The 19,912-nt window shown below is 43.7% G+C and overlaps 1 protein-coding gene across 3 annotated transcripts; it reads left to right on the plus strand.

Annotated features, from left to right (window-relative positions):
* Window positions 1-19,880, plus strand: LOC106569038 (myb-related protein A). Of its 3 annotated transcripts, none has more exons than XM_014139982.2 (15): window positions 1-108; window positions 6,850-6,937; window positions 7,025-7,106; window positions 7,200-7,271; window positions 7,382-7,474; window positions 8,585-8,805; window positions 9,635-9,818; window positions 10,001-10,075; window positions 11,675-11,896; window positions 12,297-12,641; window positions 16,457-16,596; window positions 16,699-16,807; window positions 17,035-17,154; window positions 17,445-17,552; window positions 17,722-19,880. In XM_014139982.2, exons 2-15 carry the CDS (start codon window positions 6,900-6,902, stop codon window positions 18,004-18,006), a joined length of 2,094 nt encoding a protein of 697 aa, XP_013995457.2. In that variant the 5' UTR covers window positions 1-108; window positions 6,850-6,899; the 3' UTR covers window positions 18,007-19,880. The 3 variants fall into 3 exon arrangements, with proteins under 3 accessions (XP_013995457.2, XP_013995454.2, XP_013995455.2); XM_014139979.2 differs by having other exon boundaries at window positions 2-108; window positions 16,693-16,807; XM_014139980.2 differs by having other exon boundaries at window positions 14-108; window positions 6,892-6,937; window positions 16,693-16,807.
* Window positions 19,881-19,912: the final 32 nt, after the last annotated feature.

A 19,912-nucleotide genomic window follows, 5' to 3' on the forward strand; every position in this document is an offset into this window, starting at 1 on the left:
TGCACTGGGGTGGGCGAGAGATTCGGCGGGACAGACATTTCTGAACTACTGTCCCCCAAGAGACCTGACCACCACGGAGAATTTAAATACGTCTAAAGGAGACGGGATGTGAGTAACAAGATGAAGACACGAGGTGGAAACAGAATATAGAATAGTGTTTGATCATCAGTCATAAACTCAACCACATTAATAACAAACATAGAATGTTTTGTAAATTGTTATTTGAGCTAGCTGGCTCAGCTAAGTAACGTTAACCGTAACAAAGTATAGCTAGTTTTAGCTAGCCAGACTGATTAGTTGGCTAATTTGCAGACGTTAGCTTCTTACTAGCTAGCCACCTAGTTTCAAGTGTAAACGTTTTATTGTCACATGCACAGGATACAGCAGGTGTAAAACAGTACAGTGAAATGTTTAACTTGTGAGCTCTTTTCCAACAATGCAGAAATAAAGGTAGCTAATAATATACCGTTAGATAAGAAGAAGAACACACGTAAAATACAAAGAGAAGCACGATCATGCAGTTATATCCAGGCCAGTGCCAGTAAGTACCATTATTACAATGTGCAGGGGTCCTGGAGTGATTGAGGTAGGTATACACATGTAAGCAGCGGTAAAAGTGACTAGCAGCAGGATAAATACCAATGATAATAATAATAATCATAATAATAGAACGGGTAGAAAGTGGCTGGTAGCAGGATAAAGACTAGTGGTAATAATAATAAACAATATAGCATCAGCGAACCTTAATAGTAATCACTTAAAAATATATACTGTATATTGTCACATACACCGGATAGGTGCAGTGAAATGTGTTGTTTTACAGGGTCAGCTATAGTAGTACGGCACCCCTGGAGCAAATTAGGGTTAAGTGCCTTGCTCAAGGGCACATCGACAGATGTTTCACCTTGTCGGCTTGGGTATTGGAACCAGAGTATGTGGTGTGTGCATGGTGGTGAGTGTATGTGTGTGGCGTCTGTGTTGAACATGGGTGCATGAGTGTGTATGCGTGAATGAGAAGAGTGTCAGTGTAGGTGTGTGTCTGAGTGGTAGAGACCTGTCGTTGAGCATAGAGACAGAGCAGGTAGTCAGTGTGGATAGTCTGTGGGAGTGCAGGGGTAGTAACTATTCAACAGTCTTATGGCCTGGGGAAAGAAGCTGTCCCGATGCTCTAGCACCGCCTACTGGACGGGAGCAGGGAGAACAGCCCATGGCTCAGGTGGGTGGAGTCTTTGGAAATGTTTTGTGTCACTGACAGACACCGTTTGGCATGAATGTCTTGGATGGCTGGGAGCTTGCCCTCAGGGACGCACTGGGCTGTCCGCATCACCCTTTTTTAGGGCCTTGCTGTCGATTACGGCGCGGTTGCCATACCAGGCAGTGATACAACCAGTCGGGATGCTTTCGATGGTGCACATGTAAAAGTTCCTCAGGATCTGAGGGGCTATGCCAAATCTTTTCAGCCTCCTGAGGGTGATGAGGCGCTGTCGTGCCTTCTTCACGACTGTGCTAGTGTGAGAGGACCATGTTAGCTCTCGACCCGGTCCACTACAGCTCCATCGATGTGGATGGGGGTGTGCTCGCCCCCGTGTTTTCTCTAGCCCACAATCAGCTTCTTGGTCTAGCTGATGTTGAGGAAGAGGTTGTTGTCCTGGCACCACATTGCCAGGTCACTGTCCTCCCTATAAGCTGTCTCATCGCTGTCGGTGATCAGGCCTAGCACCGTTGTGTCGTCAGCAAACTTGATAAAACAATTACAATAACAATTCTCTATAAATCCTGGTTACACTTCTTTGCATAGTGAACACTGCATTTCAATTACACATGTATACTTCCTCAATCAGCCTCTGAGGTGTTTTTACTTCTTTACCTGACTGCCTCATTACAACAGGCTGCCCTGGTGGGTCTGACAAAGGAGTGTCTGGGCTTGATGTTGTCTGACCTGTAATGACACTCTCTTGCCTGTCTGTTAGCTAACACTCGGGTACACGGAACACATGTCTCCTATTTCTCCTGTATGTAACTACCTCAGGTGTCATTACATCATATGACCTGGTTGCCACTGTTTTCACCACCTCAACGCTCCATGTTTCAACATCATGCATTTTCACCCTATCATTTGGACTGAGTGCACTGAGCACCTTGGACCCTGTGTCATAGTACCTTTTCTATTCACTCTTTTCCCTCTGTTTGTTAAGAATGACCTTGCCATCCTGTCTGTTTCTAGGAGTACTGGCAACCTACTTTTGAGTTTCCTGTTGAACAACAGCTCTGCCGGGGAGACGGACCATGTTTTAGTGGAGTAGCCCTGTAGTTTAGCAAAGCTAGATACATATCTTTCTTAAGCAGTAGTTTCATTGTTTTGACACCGTTCTCGACTAACCCATTAGACTGTGGGTACAGTGGGTTGGATGTGACATGCTTGAACCTGTACAGTTTAACAAAATCACTGAAAGTTGAACTGAGGCGTTGTCCGTATGACGAGCAAAGAATGACTTAATGTGAGTTAACACCTGACTAGCAGGAATGCCCTTCAGCAAAGCTCTCTGGGTAATGAGAGTAATAGTCCATCATTAGAACATAGTTCTTGCCTTCAAGAGAAAGGAGATCTATTCCTACTTTGCCCCATGGTCTCATTACCTCTTTTTCCTCAACCCACATTGGCTCTGCTCTGTTTTGACCGCTATTCATGGCATGTTTCACAAGCTTTGACTGGCTGCTCTATATCAGCATTCATCTTGGGCCAGAATAACACTGCTTTTGCATGTCGTTTTGACTTTTCCATCCCTAGATGGCCTTTGTGTATTTTGATCAACATGTTTTTCTGTAACACTTGGTATCACAATACCTCAACCCTTAAACAGAATTCCATCAAGTACAGATAGCTCATCCCTATATTGACAATAAGGGTATGGTATACCTTGTACAGACCACCCACATGTTATGACTTGAATACCCTTTTACAAACATTCATCTTCTGCAGTAGCACGTGAAATAACTGTCCACATTTCATCTATGAGACTGGGCAACTCATTCTGAAGGTTTACATGTATGGTCTCATCCTGCTTGTATATCTGGTTTGGTTCTGAGCTGTCAAAAGCTATGGACAATGTGCCACTAACAATTATTTTCCTGGTCCCTGTGGCTCAGTTGGTAGAGCATGGTGTTTGCAACGCCAGCATGGTCTGTGCAATGCCAGGGTTGTGGGTTTGATACCCACAGGGGGCCAGTACAAAAAAAAAAAGAATGCATGAAATGTATTCACTACTGTAAGTTGCTCTGGATAAGAGCGTCTGCTAAAATGTAAATGTACTCAAGTTGCAAGTCATATTTCTGAAGTTTTAGAAACAGTCTCTGTACCCTTGGTGGTGTGTATTTCAGACGTTTCTTTGCAATAGATCTGTTTTGGCCCACACTGTTTTACCATAGATAAACACATGGAATGTCTCACACGCTTATGACAGTGCCAATGCCTCTTTCTCAATCTGAATATAGTTACACTCAGAAGTTGTCAAAGCCCTGGAGGCATATGCGACTGGGCGCCATCTAGTGCCATACTGTTGTAACAACACTGCACCTAAACCTGCTTTAGAGGCATCTGCTGAGATTTTGGTTTTACGCTGAATACCTTCACATGTTAGTTAGGTTATTTCTGTCTTTCTGAATTCACATTTGACTGCGTTTAGCTTTAGCCCATTAGCTGTGGCTGGATCAAGTGCTGCTTTCAACCTTGTGTTGTGCTCTTCAAGAATCTGACCCCATGTTAGGACATCATCAATGTACACTTTTGTGCCTGGCACACTCATATATCTGTTGAACTGTGCTATGAAAGACTTTTGGTGCTGAAGTGAGACCAAACGGGAGCCTTTTAAATGAATACCTACCAAAATGAGTATTGAAAGTGCAAAGCCTTGTATTCGCCTTGTCTAGACTGATCTTCCAAAACCCCAAGGAGGTGTCAAGCTTTGAGAATTATTTAGCCCCTACTATGTCCTCAAATATCTCCCCTCTGGTAGGCAGCTGGAAGTGTTCCCTTTTTACATACTTGTTTAGCTCTTTTGGATCCATACACAGTCTAAGCGAGCCATCTTTCTTCTCCACTATTACTAGTGAGTGGACCCATTCAGTAGGTACTTCTCCTTTGTCTAGGATATCTAAGGACTCTAGCCTCAGTAGCTCTGCTTTTAGCTGGTCTCTTAGTGATAATGGTACCTTCCTAAGTGCATGGATCACTGGTCTATTTGGCTGCTCTAACTCCGTTTTGTGTTGCACCATGAGTTTTCCCTGAAAAACATGAGCATATGCGTCCACAACATTAGTCATTTCACCATTCACTGTATGAAACCGTTTCACCAGACCCAGTAAGTTACATAACTTTAACCCAATGATGGCTGTTTTTCTCCCTTTACTATGACAAACGGAACCTTGTGAGATTTAGCATCTAACCCCAGCACCAATGTGCATGACCCTGAAGTGGCAATTGCTTCACCACTATACGCATTCAGTCTTATCATTTGTTTTGTGTTCACCACTGGTTTTACCTGAAACAGTAACAATTAACAATTCAGTCTCTGGAATTATGTTGACCTGTGCTCCAGTGTTAAGTTTGAACACAATGTCAGGTCCATTAGTCTTGTAGGTAGCAGTCCAGTCCTTGTCTGGTCCTGCAAGTGCGACTGTTCTCACAAAGGTGTCACCCAAAGACACCTCACAGTACTCGTTGTCTCTGCTGTTTCCTGGTCCTCGTTGACACAGTGTACTGTATTTTGTTGTCTAGGCTGCCTGCATTTGAGTGTGAAGTGGTTTTTCATGCCACAGTTGTAACACTCTTTTCTATATGCTGGGCACTGGCGAGGTCTGCGCTCTCCTCCGTAGTTTCTGCATGAGTGCTGGTTCCCTGAAGTGTGTTGCTGACTGCTGTTGGTACTGTCCTTTGAAGTTAGCCGTTTATCTGTAGCTCTTCCTTTGCTAACATACTTCACTTTGCATACTGTCACTAAGAACAACACCATCAATTGACCGAATGCGACTGAGTCACCTTGCTAGCTTGACACATTTGTGTTGCTCTTTCTTTTGTCAATTCATTCTCACCAAGTAACTTTTCTCTCAGCCCCTTGTCTCTCACCCCCATGACAATTCTATCTCGTATCAGCTCGTCTGCAATTTGACCAAAATTACACAACTGACATTTCAGTTTCGAGTCCATAATAAATTCCTCAACAGTCTGTTTCATTCTGACGTCTACTGTTGAAAACGTACCTCTCAAATGTCTTGTTTCTTCTGGCATTACAAAAAGTCTGAAAGTTGGCTAATACCAGTTCATAATCTGCTTGCTCTTCATCCTTTAGCTGAAAACTGTTGTAGACATCAGTGGTGTCTGAGCAACCTACTGTGAGAAACCGGGCGACCTTCTGTGCGACGTCTTTATCAACCGCTCCTATCTCCGACAGAGGGTGAAACAGTGCTTGAACCGATTCCATTGATCTTCAACGTTGCTGTGAAGTTTCAGTTCTGTTGGAGGCTTTAGCGGCTCAATGTCGTTAGCCAGCTAGCACTGCAAATTGACTAGCTACGTGCACTGCACGCTCCGTTAGCTCCGGCGTGGTTATTTTTACGTCACTCTCGTTAGCCCAGTGGCTAGTAAGCTAAAGTTAGCTAGTTGACATGAAGCATCTTGGCGCCGTTCAGCATTTCCGACCAAAACTTGATGATGGAGGAGTCAAAGGTGAGTTGTGTCACTCCTGGTACCATGTTGTATCCTCTTGTCTAAGAAATACTAAAGAAAACAACTATTCCTTAAAACACAAGTCCTTCTTTATTCAAGTTAACCAGATCCGTACAAGTATTGTGCATTGAGCTGAGATCTTCCGCTCTCCTACCCTTCTGCGTGTGCTGTGCATCCCCTAAGTGGTCATGTGGCCTCCGATACAATATGCCACAGAGTTGTGCTAGCCACGCAGGTGTGGGTGGAGAGGTAGTACAGGAGGGGCTAAGCACACACCCCAGGGGGGCCCCGTGTTGAGGGTCAGTGTGGCGGAGGTGTTGTTGCCTACCCTCAACACCTGGGGGCGGCCCATCAGGAAGTCCAGGATCCAGTTAGAGCAGGAGGTATTCAGTCCCAGGGTCTTAAGCTTGGTGATGAGTTTGGAAGGATTATGGTGTTGACACTGAGCTGTAGTCAATGAACAGCATTCTTACATAGGTATTCCTCTTGTCCAGGTGGGAGAGAGCAGTGTGAAGTGCAATTGAGATCGCGTCGTCTGTTGATCTGTTGGGGCGGTATGCAAATTGGAGTGGGTCCATGGTATCTGGGATGATGGTGTTTATGTGCCATGACCAGCCTTTCAAAAGCACACGTGATTACAGATGTGAGTCATTTACAGATGATAGTCATTTAGGCAGGTTGCCTTAGAGTTATTTGGAACAGGAACAATGGTGGTCAGCTTGAAACATGTTAGGATTACAGACTGGGACAAGGAGAGGTTGAACATGTCTGTGAAGCTGGTCTGTGCATGCTCTGAAAACGCGCCCTGGTATTGCTTCTGGCCCAGCAGCCTTGCGAGTGTTAACCTGGTTAAAAGTCTTGCTGTCCGTGGCTGACGTGAGTGAGATCACACATTCGTCCAGAACAGCAGGGGCTTTCATGTATGACTCAGTGTTGTTTATCTCGAAGCGAGCATAGAAGGCATTTAGCTAGTTTGGGAGACCTGCGTCACTGGGCAACTCACGGCTGGGTCCACCTTTGTAATCCGTAATAGTCTGCAAGCCCTTCATACCTATTTTATCTGATCTATTATTTAAGCAAACTACATTTAATCAGAATCTGTTGCTTGTTGTATGCTTTCTCCATAGTTTGTCAATAAGGTTGCTGCATAACAAAAACGATTTGAACAGGATACAGTATGGCTAGCAGCGGCAGCAGAAGACGTCGACACCTTTGGTAAGTTTGAGGGGATGTCTGTTCACTGTAAACATTATTCTCCTCTCCTCTCTTGTAAATTAACCTTATTAGTCCTTCCTTTCTCAGTGATGTTGGGGATGACCATGACTGCATTGAGGTGAAATGTCCCAAGAAGTCTTTGCAGAAAGTCAAGTGGTCGAGGGAAGAGGTAAGTCATTCCCTGACTGAGTTGTCTTCTGTGGTAGCGGAGTCAACTCCCGAGAAAATAATATTTAATATGTTTCTCCCTTGTGATCATAAGGATGAGAGGCTGAAGAGGCTTGTGGATGAACACGGAGCAGATGATTGGAATGTGATCGCAGATAATTTCAAGGTAAGTGTCACCCACAGAAAATATGCCCAACTCTGACATCTTTGTCCCTTGTGTACCTGTATATAGGACTGATGTTTTCCTCCTTTTTTTGCATTTCTCCACTCTGACAGAAAAGATCTGAGTCTCAGTGTCAGCACCGATGGCAAAAGGTGCTCAACCCAGAGCTGGTGAAAGGGCCATGGACCAAGGAGGAGGATGAGAGGGTGAAGACCGTTTCTATTCAGTTTTCTGTCTACCAAGTACCCTACATGACCAAAAGTATGTGGACACCTGCTCGTCAAACATCTCATTCCAACATTGCTGCGTGCATTAGTGAGGTCGGGAACTGATTTTGGGCAATTAGGCCTGGCTCGCAGTCTGCGTTCCAATTCATCCCAAATGTGTTTGATGGGGTTGAGGTCAGGGCTCTGTGCAGGCCAGTCAAGTTCTTCCACACCGATCTCAACAAACCATTTCTGGATTAACCTTGCTTTGTGCACGGGGGAATTGTCATGCTGAAATAGGAAAAGGCCTTCCCCAAACTGTTGCAACAAAGTTGGAAGCACAGAATCGTCTAGAATGTCATTGTATGCTATATAATTAAGATTTCCCTTCACTGGAACTGAGGGGCCTAGCCCAAACAATGAAAAACAGCCCCAGACTATTATTCCTCCTCCACCAAACGGATGGTGAAGTGTGATTCATTACTACAGAGAACGTGTTTCCACTGCTCCAGAGTCCAATGGTGGCGAGCTTTACACCACTCCATCCGACGCTTGGCATTGCGCATGGTGATCTTAGGCTTGTTCATGGAAACCCATTTCATGAAGCTCCCGATGAACAGTTATTGTGCTGAAGTTGCTTCCAGAAGCAGTTTGAAACTTGGTAGTGAGTTTTGCAACTGAGGACAATTTTTACACGCTTCAGCAGTGGCGGTCCCTTTCTGTGAGCTTGTGTGGCCTACCACTTCGCGGCTCAGCTGTTATTGCTCCTATACGTTTCCACTTCACAATAACAGCACTTACAATTGACCGGGGCAGCTCTAGCAGGGCAGAAATTTGACGAACTGACTTGTTGGAAAGGTGGCATCCTATGATGGTGCCATGTTGAAAGTCACTGAGCACTTCAGTAAGGCCATTCTACTGCCGATGTTTGTCTATGGTGATTGCATGGCTGTGTGCTCGATTTTATACACCTTTCAACAATGGGTGTGGCTGAATGAACTGAATCCACAAATTTGAAGGGATGTCCACATACTTTTGGCCATGTAGTGTATATGTATCACACATTCACAAATTTTTTATCTTGCTGTGTGTCAATGTATCTGTGCACAGGTCATCGAGTTGGTGCACAGGTATGGCCCCAAGCGCTGGTCCATCATTGCCAAGCATCTGCACGGGCGTATCGGCAAGCAGTGCCGGGAGCGCTGGCACAACCACCTTAACCCTGAGGTGAAGAAGTCGTGCTGGACTCAGGAGGAGGATCGGATCATATACGCTGCTCACAAACGTATCGGGAACCGCTGGGCTGAGATAGCAAAGCTGCTGCCTGGCAGGTTATAACACTTTTATAACAAGTCATAATACTGTTATAACAGGCTAAAACACTCGGTTTGCATCCCAAATGGCACCCTATTCTCTATATAGTTCACTAATTTTGACGAGGGCCCATAGGGATCTGGTCAAAAGTAGTGCACAAAGGGCCTCCCGGGTGGCGCAGTGGTCTAAGGCTAGCTGTGCCACCAGTGCTAGCTGTGCCACCAGAGATTCTGGGTTCGAGCCCAGGCTTTGTCGCAGCCGGCCGCGACCGGGAAGCCCATGGGGCGGCGCACAATTGGCCCAGCGTCGTCCGGGTTAGGGAGGGTTTGACCGGCAGGGATATCCTTGTCTCATCGCGCACTAGCGACTCCTGTGGCGGGCCGGGCGCAGTGCACGCTGACCAGGTTGCTAGGTGTACGGTGTTTCCTCCGACACAATGGTGCAGCTGGCTTTCGGCTGGGTGTGCGTTGTGTCAAGAAGCAGTGTGGCTTGGTTGGGTTGTGTTTCGGAGGATGCATGGCTCTCGACCTTCGCCTCTCCCGTACGGAGTTGCAGCGATGAGACAAGACAGTAACTACTACCAATTGGATACCACGAAATTGGGGAGAAAAAGGGGGTTAAAAAAAAAAGTAGTGCACAATGTAGGGAATAGCGTGCTCTTTTGGGCGCAGTATCTGTGTCTAATGGCATCAGATTTTATATGTAGAAATCTCATGAGATTAATCAAATATTTAGTTTGTCTGAATCGCAGGGATATATAACAAATAACAACAAATATTAGTGTTGACAATATAGAACATAATATTGTTGTAATTCCATTTCTTTGGTCTGAATCCCCCCCCATAGGACAGACAACTCTATAAAGAATCACTGGAACTCGACCATGCTTAGGAAGGTGGAGCATGAGGGCTATCTGCAGGACGTCCCGACTCGGGTCTACAAGACCAAGGCTTCCATCAAGAAAAGAACCAAGTCTTCCAGCTCCTCCTGGCGGAGACAGAATCACTATTTTATGACTATCCCTACAAAGGTGAGCACAGATTTACCAATCAGCACCAGCAACTAGGCTGAAGAATAGCCTAATATCATTCTGAATTGAAAATCAAATTTCACTTAAATCGAATGAAAATCACTGAAATCAGGATGAAATCAGCCCCAAACGGTTTGTTCATTTTATTACAATGTTTGTGTTGTGAATGTGTTTTTTGGCAGATTTCAGGATATTCCCTTGGCTTGTTGAATGGCCAGTCCATGGACAGTGTTCCTGAAACCTCTTTCTTTGTCCCGGTGAGTATCCGCTCTCTGCACTCAATCAGCTTAGCTCAACCATGTTACAAGTGAACTCCTTCCCTCCCCCCAATGTATAGTAGTTCCTCTGTAATTCAGCATCCAATGTAAGATAAGAGATGAATAAGATAAAAAAATCAGCTGTTTTTCCAATCTCTCCTGGGCTGCGTGTACCCCAGCAGTCGTTCACTGATGGCTCCTCCAACAAAGAGCAGAGAATTAAAGAACTCAAGCTGCTCCTTATGGCAGCCGAGAGCGAAGTCAGGAAACGACAAGCGTCATGTGTAAGAAGGATGTGTAAGAAGGAACACGTATGTGTAGTCAGTAGTGTAGTATGTTCTAGAACTCCACCCTACCACCCTTCCCATCCCCCATCTCACCCCCGGTTAGCTAGCTACTCACCCCCGGTTAGCTAGCCACTCACCCATGATTAACTAGCTACTCACCCCCGGTTAGCTAGCCACTCACACATGATTAACTGGCTACTCACCCCCGGTTAGCTAGCCACTCACCCATGATTAACTAGCTACTCACCCCCGGTGAGCTAGCTGCCCCTCCTAGTTGCTACCCATCCCGTCCCTCCCTGCTTCTTACTGTAGCACTTAGCAGTAAGTCATCATTAACAGCTTCTCATTGTAGCAGTAGCAGCTGTCCATCATGTGTTTGTGCGCTTGCTAACTCCATTGCTGTCATTGTCAAGCCAAACATGACAATTGGCATGAAAGTTGTATGAGGAGTTGGCAAGAGCAGAAACGCACTGGCACCCAGGCTAGCTGTTAACAACACCTATGAGGCCTCTTTGGATAGATGAATGAAAAAATGTACAGTTCATGTTTAAGTTTCGGCATGAAAGTGAGGCTCCTGCCAATGTCCACCCTAGTGTCCACTCATTATATTTACATTGGTTAGGGCCCAAAGTTTTTCCTGGTAAGATCACGTGGTCAGGAAAACTCCTGGTCCTAATTATCATTGGTTCTGACCTTTCCATAGCCCTTGTCCAGGGTGTTACGTACGGCTTGCTTACGCTGCGCTTTCAGCCGAAACAGTTTGGAAGAGTTTGTGCATATATTTTGGACTTTGGTTTTTCGGCTGAACAGGCACACAGTATTTTTTCTGGAGGTAAGCCGAAGTTCGAAGCCAAAGTCTACTTCCCTTCGTCGATGATTGGTCAAAAGTAGGGATTCTTCAATAAAGTCTTTGTTGTCGTTCAACGAGAGACGACTCGTTTTCATGCACATTTTTTCATTGAGAAATACTGCACCAAACATCTTAGTTAGATGTAAAATTGCTCGACTAAGATCTCGGCAAAAACGTAAAAATGTATGCGTTATCTTAGATTCATTTGGACTATTTTGAGGAAGTGTATACTGGCTTTGGTGTCTCAAAATGGACAAATAGTACTATTGCCACTATTTTTCTTTTTTTTTTCAAGCGAAGGTCTTTTAAGTGAGTATGCGAGTATACTCGTTCAGTTCGACTAGACGGGTTTTGCTAGGCGCCAGCCGAGCTGAAGCATGCTGATGCCTTTAGCAATCCGCATGTGACGAACTGGACCAAAGCTAACCTTTCTCTGGCCCCCCCCTTTGTCCATCTCCACAGAACACAGAAGGTCACTACTCCAGCTGGTCCAGCAGCCTGACAGACGACGGTCTGACCAACACGACCCTGAGCAGCTTGGGGAACCAGAGTATGGAGGGCCGTGGTTCGGCTGTCTACACTCCTGTGTCTCCCAGCAGGTTCCTGGCCGTGGAAGCAAGCGCTGTCCTCTCCTCCCTACAAACCATCCCCGAGTTCGCAGAGACTCTGGAGCTCATAGACTCGGTCAGTTGGGTGATTCTCATGAAAGCACTTTTAACCATGGAAGTAGCAAAATTAGTTAGAAAAACCATGATCCATCTGCTTCAATCAACTATCATTCTGAAGACTATGTTGCCTAGTTTATGGCACTGTGTCTCATTTTAAATACATTTTACATTTTCGTCTGAATTTTGTACATTTTCAGCCAAAATTCTTATTGCCAAAAAGCATCCGTATTACATCCTTGGGGCATTTTATACAATTTTACTTTAGAAAAACCCAACTTATTTGAATAAAAAACTAAATATGTTGCTGTAGTTTGTCCATAAATCAGATTTATTTTTATACTAGGTGAAGTCATTGTGTTATAATTGTCATTGTGTTATAATCTTGTCAAAACATGAATTCTTATTTGACCCCGTAGGACCCAGTGGCTTGGAGCGAGGTGACCAGTTTCAGCTTGAAGGAAATGACCTCGCCCCTGAAACAGGAAGTGATGTTGTCTGTCTCTCAAGTGGGGATGCCAGAAGGAGCTAGCTACCATTTTGAGGACTCAGTCATAATGGACCTGAGTGAGAAATACACTGAACTGATGCCTGCCTCTTCACCCACCGTGACTAAGCTGAGCACACCTCCCTCCATCCTGAAGAGGAGGGAGAGGGGGGAGCAGTACCCTGTCAGTCAGTGTCACAGCACCTCCTTTTTGGACAACAGCACCACCTCACCTAGCATCACTCATGTCAAAGCACTGCCATTCTCTCCCTCCCAGGTAGGATGTCCTGACTAGGTAACGTATAATCTAATACCATCAAGTAATTATGCAAACCACTGATCTATGATGTATGCTATACATTGTTTTGTAAGACCTTTAAACAGGTCAACATTCACAAGGCCGAAAGGGCAAGACGGATTACAAGGACGTGTAAGTGTCTTCACTGACATTTTCAACCTGTCCCTGACAGAGTCTGTAATACTTACATGTTTCAAGCAGACCACCATAGTCCCTGTGCCCAAGAACACCAAGGTAACCTGCCTAAATGACTATCGAACCGTAGCACATGAATTGCTTTGAAAGGCTGGTCATGGCTCACATCAACACCATCATCCCAGAAACCCTAGACCCACTCTAATTTGCATACGGCACCGACAGATCCACAGATGACACAATCTCTATTGTACTCCACACTGCCCTTTCACACCTGGACAAAAGGAACACCTATGTGCGAATGCTGTTCATTGACTACAGCTCAGCGTTCCATAGTGCGCTCAGAGCTCTTCACTAAACTAAGGACCCTGGGAATAAACACTTCCTTTGCAACTGGATCCTGAACTTTGTGACAGGCCACCCCCAGGTGGTAAGGGTAGGCAACAACACATCTGCCACACTGATCCTCAACATGGGGGCCAAGCATGACTCCAACACCATCATTAAGTTTGCCGTCAACACAACGGTGGTAGGCCTGATTACCCACAATGATGAGACAGCCTATAGGGAGTGGGGTGCCAGGACCACAACCTCTCCCCCAACGTGATCAAGACAAAGGAGATGATCATGGACTACAGGAACAGGAGGGCCGAGCACTCCCCCATTCTCATCGACAGGGCTGTAGTGGAGCAAGTTGAGAGCTACAAGTTCCTTGGTGTCCACATCACCAACAAACTATCATGGTCCAAACACACCAAGATAGTCGTGAAGAGGGCACGACAACGCCTATTCCCCCTCAGGAGACTGAAAAGATTTGGCATGGGTCCTCAGATCCGCAAAAAGTTAAACAACTGCACCATCAAGAGCATCTTGACTGGTTGCATCACCGCCTGGTATGTCAACTGCTCGGCCTCCAACCGCAAGGTGCTACAGAGGGTAGTGCGTACGGGCCAGTACATCACTGGGGCCAAGCTTCATGCCATCCAGGACCTCTATACCAGGCGGTGTCAGAGGAAGGCCTTAAAAATGGCCAAAGATTCCAGCCACCCGGAGTCTATGTCCAAAAGGCTTCTTAACAGCTTTTACCCCCAAGCCATAAGACTGCAGAACAGCTAATCAAATGGCTAACCGGACTGTTTGCATTTCTCTTTAGCTGTTTATTATCTATGCACTTTACCCCAAACTACATGTACATGTTACCTCGACTAACCTGTACCCCCGCACATTGACTCGGTACCGGTACCCCCTGTATATAGCCTTGTTATTGTTACTTTTTTATTTTGTCAATATTTTCTTAACTCTTATTTCTCTTAACTGCATTGTTGGTTAAGGGCTTGTAAGTAAGCATTTCATCGTGAGGTGAATACACCTGTTGTATTTGGCGCATGTGACAAATACAATTTGATTGTCAAATAGCCTGCATACAGTAGAGCAGGGGTAAGCAACTAGATTCAGCAACACCCCGATTTTTGGTCGGAGTGGATGGTCGGGGGTCCGGAACATAATTATAATAATTTGTACACTGCAAATTGACCACAACTAAGCCCAAAAATGACAATTTTCATACCTTGATTACATTGAGACACGATCATATGTCTATAATTGGTAAACAGATTTCCTAAATTAAGCTAAATTTTAGCAGAATTTTTGAACAAAAATCTAAAATCCCCTAAAAACGTTGGGCTAAAAACTAGAGGTCGACCGATTATGATTTTTCAACACCGATACCGATTATTGGGGGACCCAAAAAAACTGATACCGATTAATCGGCCCATTTAAAAATATAATAAAAAATGTACATTTGTAATAATGACAATTACAACAATACTGAATGAACACTTATTTCAACTTAATATAATACATAAATACTATCAATTTAGCCTCTAATTAATAATGAAACATGTTCAATTTGGTTTAAATAATGCAAAAACAAAGTGTTGGAGAAGAACGTAAAAGTGCAATATGTGCCATGTAAAAAAGCTAACGTTTAAGTTCCTTGCTCAGAACATAAGACCATATGAAAGCTGGTGGTTCCTTTTAACATGAGTCTTCAATATTCCCAGGTAAGAAGTTTTAGGTTGTAGTTATTATGGGAATTGTAGGACTATTTCTCTCTATACAATTTGTATTTCAGATACCTTTGACTATTGGATGTTCTTATAGGCACTTTAGTATTGCCAGTGTAACAGTATAGCTTCCGTTCCTCTCCTCGCTCCTACCTGGGCTCGAACCAGGAACACATCGACAACAGCCACCCTCGAAGCAGTGTTACCCATGTAGAGCAAGGGGAACAACTACTCCAAGTCTCAGAGTGAGTGACGTTTGAAACGCTATTAGCTCGCACCCGCTAACTAGCTAGCCATTTCACATCGGTTACACCAGCCTAATCTTGGGACTTGATAGGCTTGAAGTCATAAACAGCGCAATGCTTGAAGAATTGCGAAGAGCTGCTGGAAAAACGCACGAAGGTGCTGTTTGAATGAATGCTTACGAGCCTGCTGCTGCCTACCATCGCTCAGTCAGACTGCTCTATCAAATATCAAATCATAGACTTAATTAAAACATAATAACACACAGAAATGCGAGCCTTTGGTCATTAATATGGTCGAATCCGGAAACTATAATTTCGAAAATGAAACGTTTATTATTTCAGTGAAATACGGAACCGTTACGTATTTTATCTAACGGGTGGCATCCCTAAGTCTAAATATTCATGTTACATTGCACAACCTTCAATGTTATATCATAATTATGTACAATTCTGGCAAATTAATTACGGCCTTTGTTAGGAATAAATGGACTTCACACACTCCGCAATGAGCCAGGCGGGCCAAACTGCTGTATATACCCTGACTGCTTGCACGGAATGCTAGAGAAGTGACACAAATTCATGTTAGCAGGCAATATTAACTAAATATGCAGGTTTAAAAATATATACTTGTGTATTAATTTTAAAGAAAGGCATTGATGTTTATGGTTAGGTACATTGGTGCATTTGACAGTGCTTTTTTCGCAAATGCGCTTGTTAAATCATCACCCGTTTGTCAAAGTAGGCTGTGATTCGATGACAAATTAACACGCACCGCATCGATTATATGCAACGCAGGACACGTTAGATAAACTAGTAATATCATCAACCATGTGTAGTTAACTAGTGATTATGTTAAGATTGATCGTTTTTTATAAGATAACTTTAATGCTAGCTAGCAACTTACAATGGCTTCTTGCTGCCCTCGCGTAACAGGTAGTCAGCCTGCCATGCAGGCTCCTTGTGGAATGCAATGTAAGGCAGGTGGTTAGAGCGTTGGACTAGTAACCGGAAGGTTGCAAAAACGAATCCCCGAATCCCCCCTGAACAAGGCAGTTAACCCCCATTCCTAGGCCGTCATTGAAAATAAGAATGTGTTCTTAATCTGACTTGCCTAGTTAAATAAAGGTGTTAAAAAAATATATATATTGGCAAATCGGTGGCCAAATACCGATTACTATGAAAACTTGAAATCGGCCCTAATTAATCGGTCGACCTCTACTAAAAACGTTGGGGGTCGAAGAAAATCACATGCGTGCTGGTTTTGGCCCACGGGCCTCCTGTTGCCGACCCCTGCCATAGAGTATATTTGTGATATATGGTACAAACACTACACTGTATTTCTCTGTAGTTTTTCAATGTGTCTGGCGTTGAGGATTTGACTCTAGAAAACCCAGCTCTGACGTCCACCCCAGTGTGCGGTCACAAACGTGCCAACACCACCCCCTTCCAGAAGGAGTTAACAACCAAGTATCAGAAGGAGAATGCTGGGTAAGCGAGTTTTCTATAACAGTTCTGTGTTAATATTTCACTCCTACACCAACAGAGGCTTTCTCACATGCATGTACTGTCTGACTGTTTTACAAGTTTCAGGACCCCCAAGGTTCGTAAAGCCATCATGTTTCCCATGCCACTAACTCCAACACCATTCAAGACTGCCACGGCCACCCAAGAGAAGACGCAGGCCCAGCTGAAAATGATGGTATATTTATAACACAGGAATAACATGTTTATAAGTCATGTCTGTATTATCTGTTATGTATTTGGTGTGTGAGGGGATGTTGTATTATGTAACTCTTCCTGAGGGATGTGTGTGTGCCCTTGCTCATGTTTCTCTCTGTGTGTGTGTGTGTGTGTGTGTGTGTGTGTGTGTGTGTGTGTGTGTGTGTGTGTGTGTGTGTGTGTGTGTGTGTGTGTGTGTTCTTTTAGATGCAGCAGCCACAGTCCCTGGCCTACCTGGAGGAAGAGGTGCTTAGAGTGGAAAACAAGGTTGATATGTTAATTCATGCAGAAACACAGGCTGACTTCTGCTCCTCCTGGAAACATGAGGTATCCGAAGCTTATATTCATCCATAGAGATTTGTACACAGTAATTATGAAGTAATTCAATTCCATTCAAACAACTTTATTTGTCACCTCCTGGCAATTATGTCAGGGCTATAGCGGTGCTTAAGACACATTTAACTAACAACAAACGATAATGACTAAACAGAGAATAAATAGACCAGAACCTGCGTGATAAAGACTTCAAAGTGCCGTTCAATAAATATATTAGTATTAAACATAGATGGAATTCAACTTTTTTTACAGTCTTATCCATTCCATGTTTTGTAACCCAGGTTGATCCATCGTCCAGGAGTGTTAGGAAATCCCTGGCTGCGGAACCCTGGAATAAGGACTGCCACAGTGCTCAACTCTATTTCCAAGAAGACTTCAACAATGCACAGGTGAGATATCAGTGAGATATCACTTTTCAAGTTGCAATCAGAAGCACTGAAAATGAGATTCATACAGACTATTGTAGATGAGGATGGTAAACCACGGGGAGAGTGAAGGACAATTAAGAGAGCATTGAAGAATGAGACAGTACTTTAAAGGTCTCTCACATTATCTCAGATCCATGGGGAGAGCCTGCTGACCAGCGCCCCCCAGAGGTCATCCATGCTGGGCTGTGAGGAGCTGGTGTACTCGCCAGCCCCTGGTCTAGGACCAGGGAGAGAGGAGCCATGCTGTTACCTGCCCCACCACACCCTCACCATCGCCCCGAGGAGAGACGACAACTGTGAGTGGGATGCTGTGGTATTTGGGAAGACTGATGATCAGATGATCGTAGCTGAGCAGGCCAGACAGTTCCTCAGCTCCCAGACATCTGGCTGTGCCTCCAGAACCTTGGTACTCTGACAGGACCTCAACACTACTTAGGCTGTGTTTAGACATTCAGCCCAATTCTGATTTTGTTTGGCACTAATTGGTCTTTTGACCAATCAGATTTTTTGCCAGTAATTGGGCAAAAGATCAGAATTGTGCTGCCTGTGTAAGTACAGCTAACAGTTAGCCTGGTCCTACTGTATGTGCTTTCTGGCCTGACACTGACGATAGGAGTTGGCAAGAGTGCACAAACAGATCTGGGCCTGGCTCGCTAACAGTCACGAAGATAGTTTTTACCCAGAGGTATGCTAATACTAGACAATTTTACTATAGGTAGGAAACATCATATTACCTTTTTTTTATTTGTCTGTTTTCAATTACAGGTTGATAGGAAAATGATATAACAACATGTAGCCGATTAACCATACTGGTAGCAATTCATTGAAGTTATTTTGTATTGAATAACCTTATTAAAGACCATAACTCTGTTGATTTTGCACTATAAAAAGTGGTATATCTGTATGTGTTGTATACTGTAGCAAGAGAAAGGTGGAGGCATTTAATGAATGTTTTCTGCGTTGAAGGTGCAGAGAAATTGGAATCGGTAACTTTTTGTAATTTATTGTGCAGAAGCCTTTGGAGCTTTTCTCATCAAAAATAATATTGATATTGTACATCTGATGGTGTTAATGCTGTTTTACCACTAAACAAAACCCCCACCTGAATGGAATTTTTTAACACTTCATCAGTGAATCATGTTAGATACTGAAAGTACTTTTCAAAACTTATAAAGAAGTGTACTGTTACTTCTTTGCACAGACTGTAGACATGTTCTAATTATTTTGGATTGGACAATAGCTTGTGTATCTTATCTCTCTCTCTCTTGAGATGAAAGCATTGCAAAATTCACAGAACACATCCTGCCCCATATTCACATTTTGTCCCATATTATTACAAACACAGTTTACAGGCTTCCACCTCAGATGTCTATGCAGAAGCAAATTGCACTTCTTGTTTTCAACATTTGTGTATTCCTTTGGATGTAGCATACACATTTTGTTATAATTGAATGTACTGTTAACTGTTATTGTTAACAAGAACTAAGGGTGATGGAGTTGGGCTTTGTGGCATGGAACTGTGTGCATATTCTGCTGCTACAGAGACAAAGCAGGTCATGCACGTCTGAGGGTCAGAAGCCATTGGAGAAACACTGCCTGGGACAAACATACTTTAATAAACATTTTGGCAGTTGGTTGGTGTATATAAGTTAAAGTACTTGCTCCTTAGGTGTCCAAAGAGTTTATTTTATGTATTAGGATTTCACTTACCGGTAACTCAAATTGTAAATGTATAGGTATGTAAACTGATTCCTTTCTTAGCAAGGTTTTAAACATGGATTTTAATTTTGAAATCATAAAACAGTATGTAGAAAGTTCTGTAAGGCATTTTAAGAAAGTCAAGTGTTGATCTACAGTATTTGATTCTGAAGCATAGTGTGTTAGTTTTACCCTACATTAAGAAGTATTTTATCAACCTGTGCTAGCTATAGGTAATACATCCAGCTAAATATCAAATAGGTTTCATTTGATAGGAGTACTAGGGCAACTGAAGGATATTCCAATCAAAGTTATTTTCAAGTGTACTGCATCTTTGTGTAAAGATTTATTGTAATATGATTTAACATTTTGTTTACCTGTAATATAGTTTAATTTTTAAACCTGTTCCTAATTCTAGGTTTGGAGGGAAAAATGTACATGCAGCACTTTGGTCTTTCTATAAAATAGAAAGTATACACATTTGTTTTTCACAGTTTTTATATGGCACATTGTTTATGTCACCTTTGTATAGAGTCACTGCCAACTCGTGCACATGTACCTCAGTTTGGTAATAATAAAATGCTAAAACTATTAGCTTGTGTTGCAGTAAGTTCCCACTGTAG

This window comes from Salmo salar, chromosome ssa14, assembly GCF_905237065.1.
Source record: "Salmo salar chromosome ssa14, Ssal_v3.1, whole genome shotgun sequence".
Classification (NCBI taxonomy): Eukaryota; Metazoa; Chordata; class Actinopteri; order Salmoniformes; family Salmonidae; genus Salmo; species Salmo salar.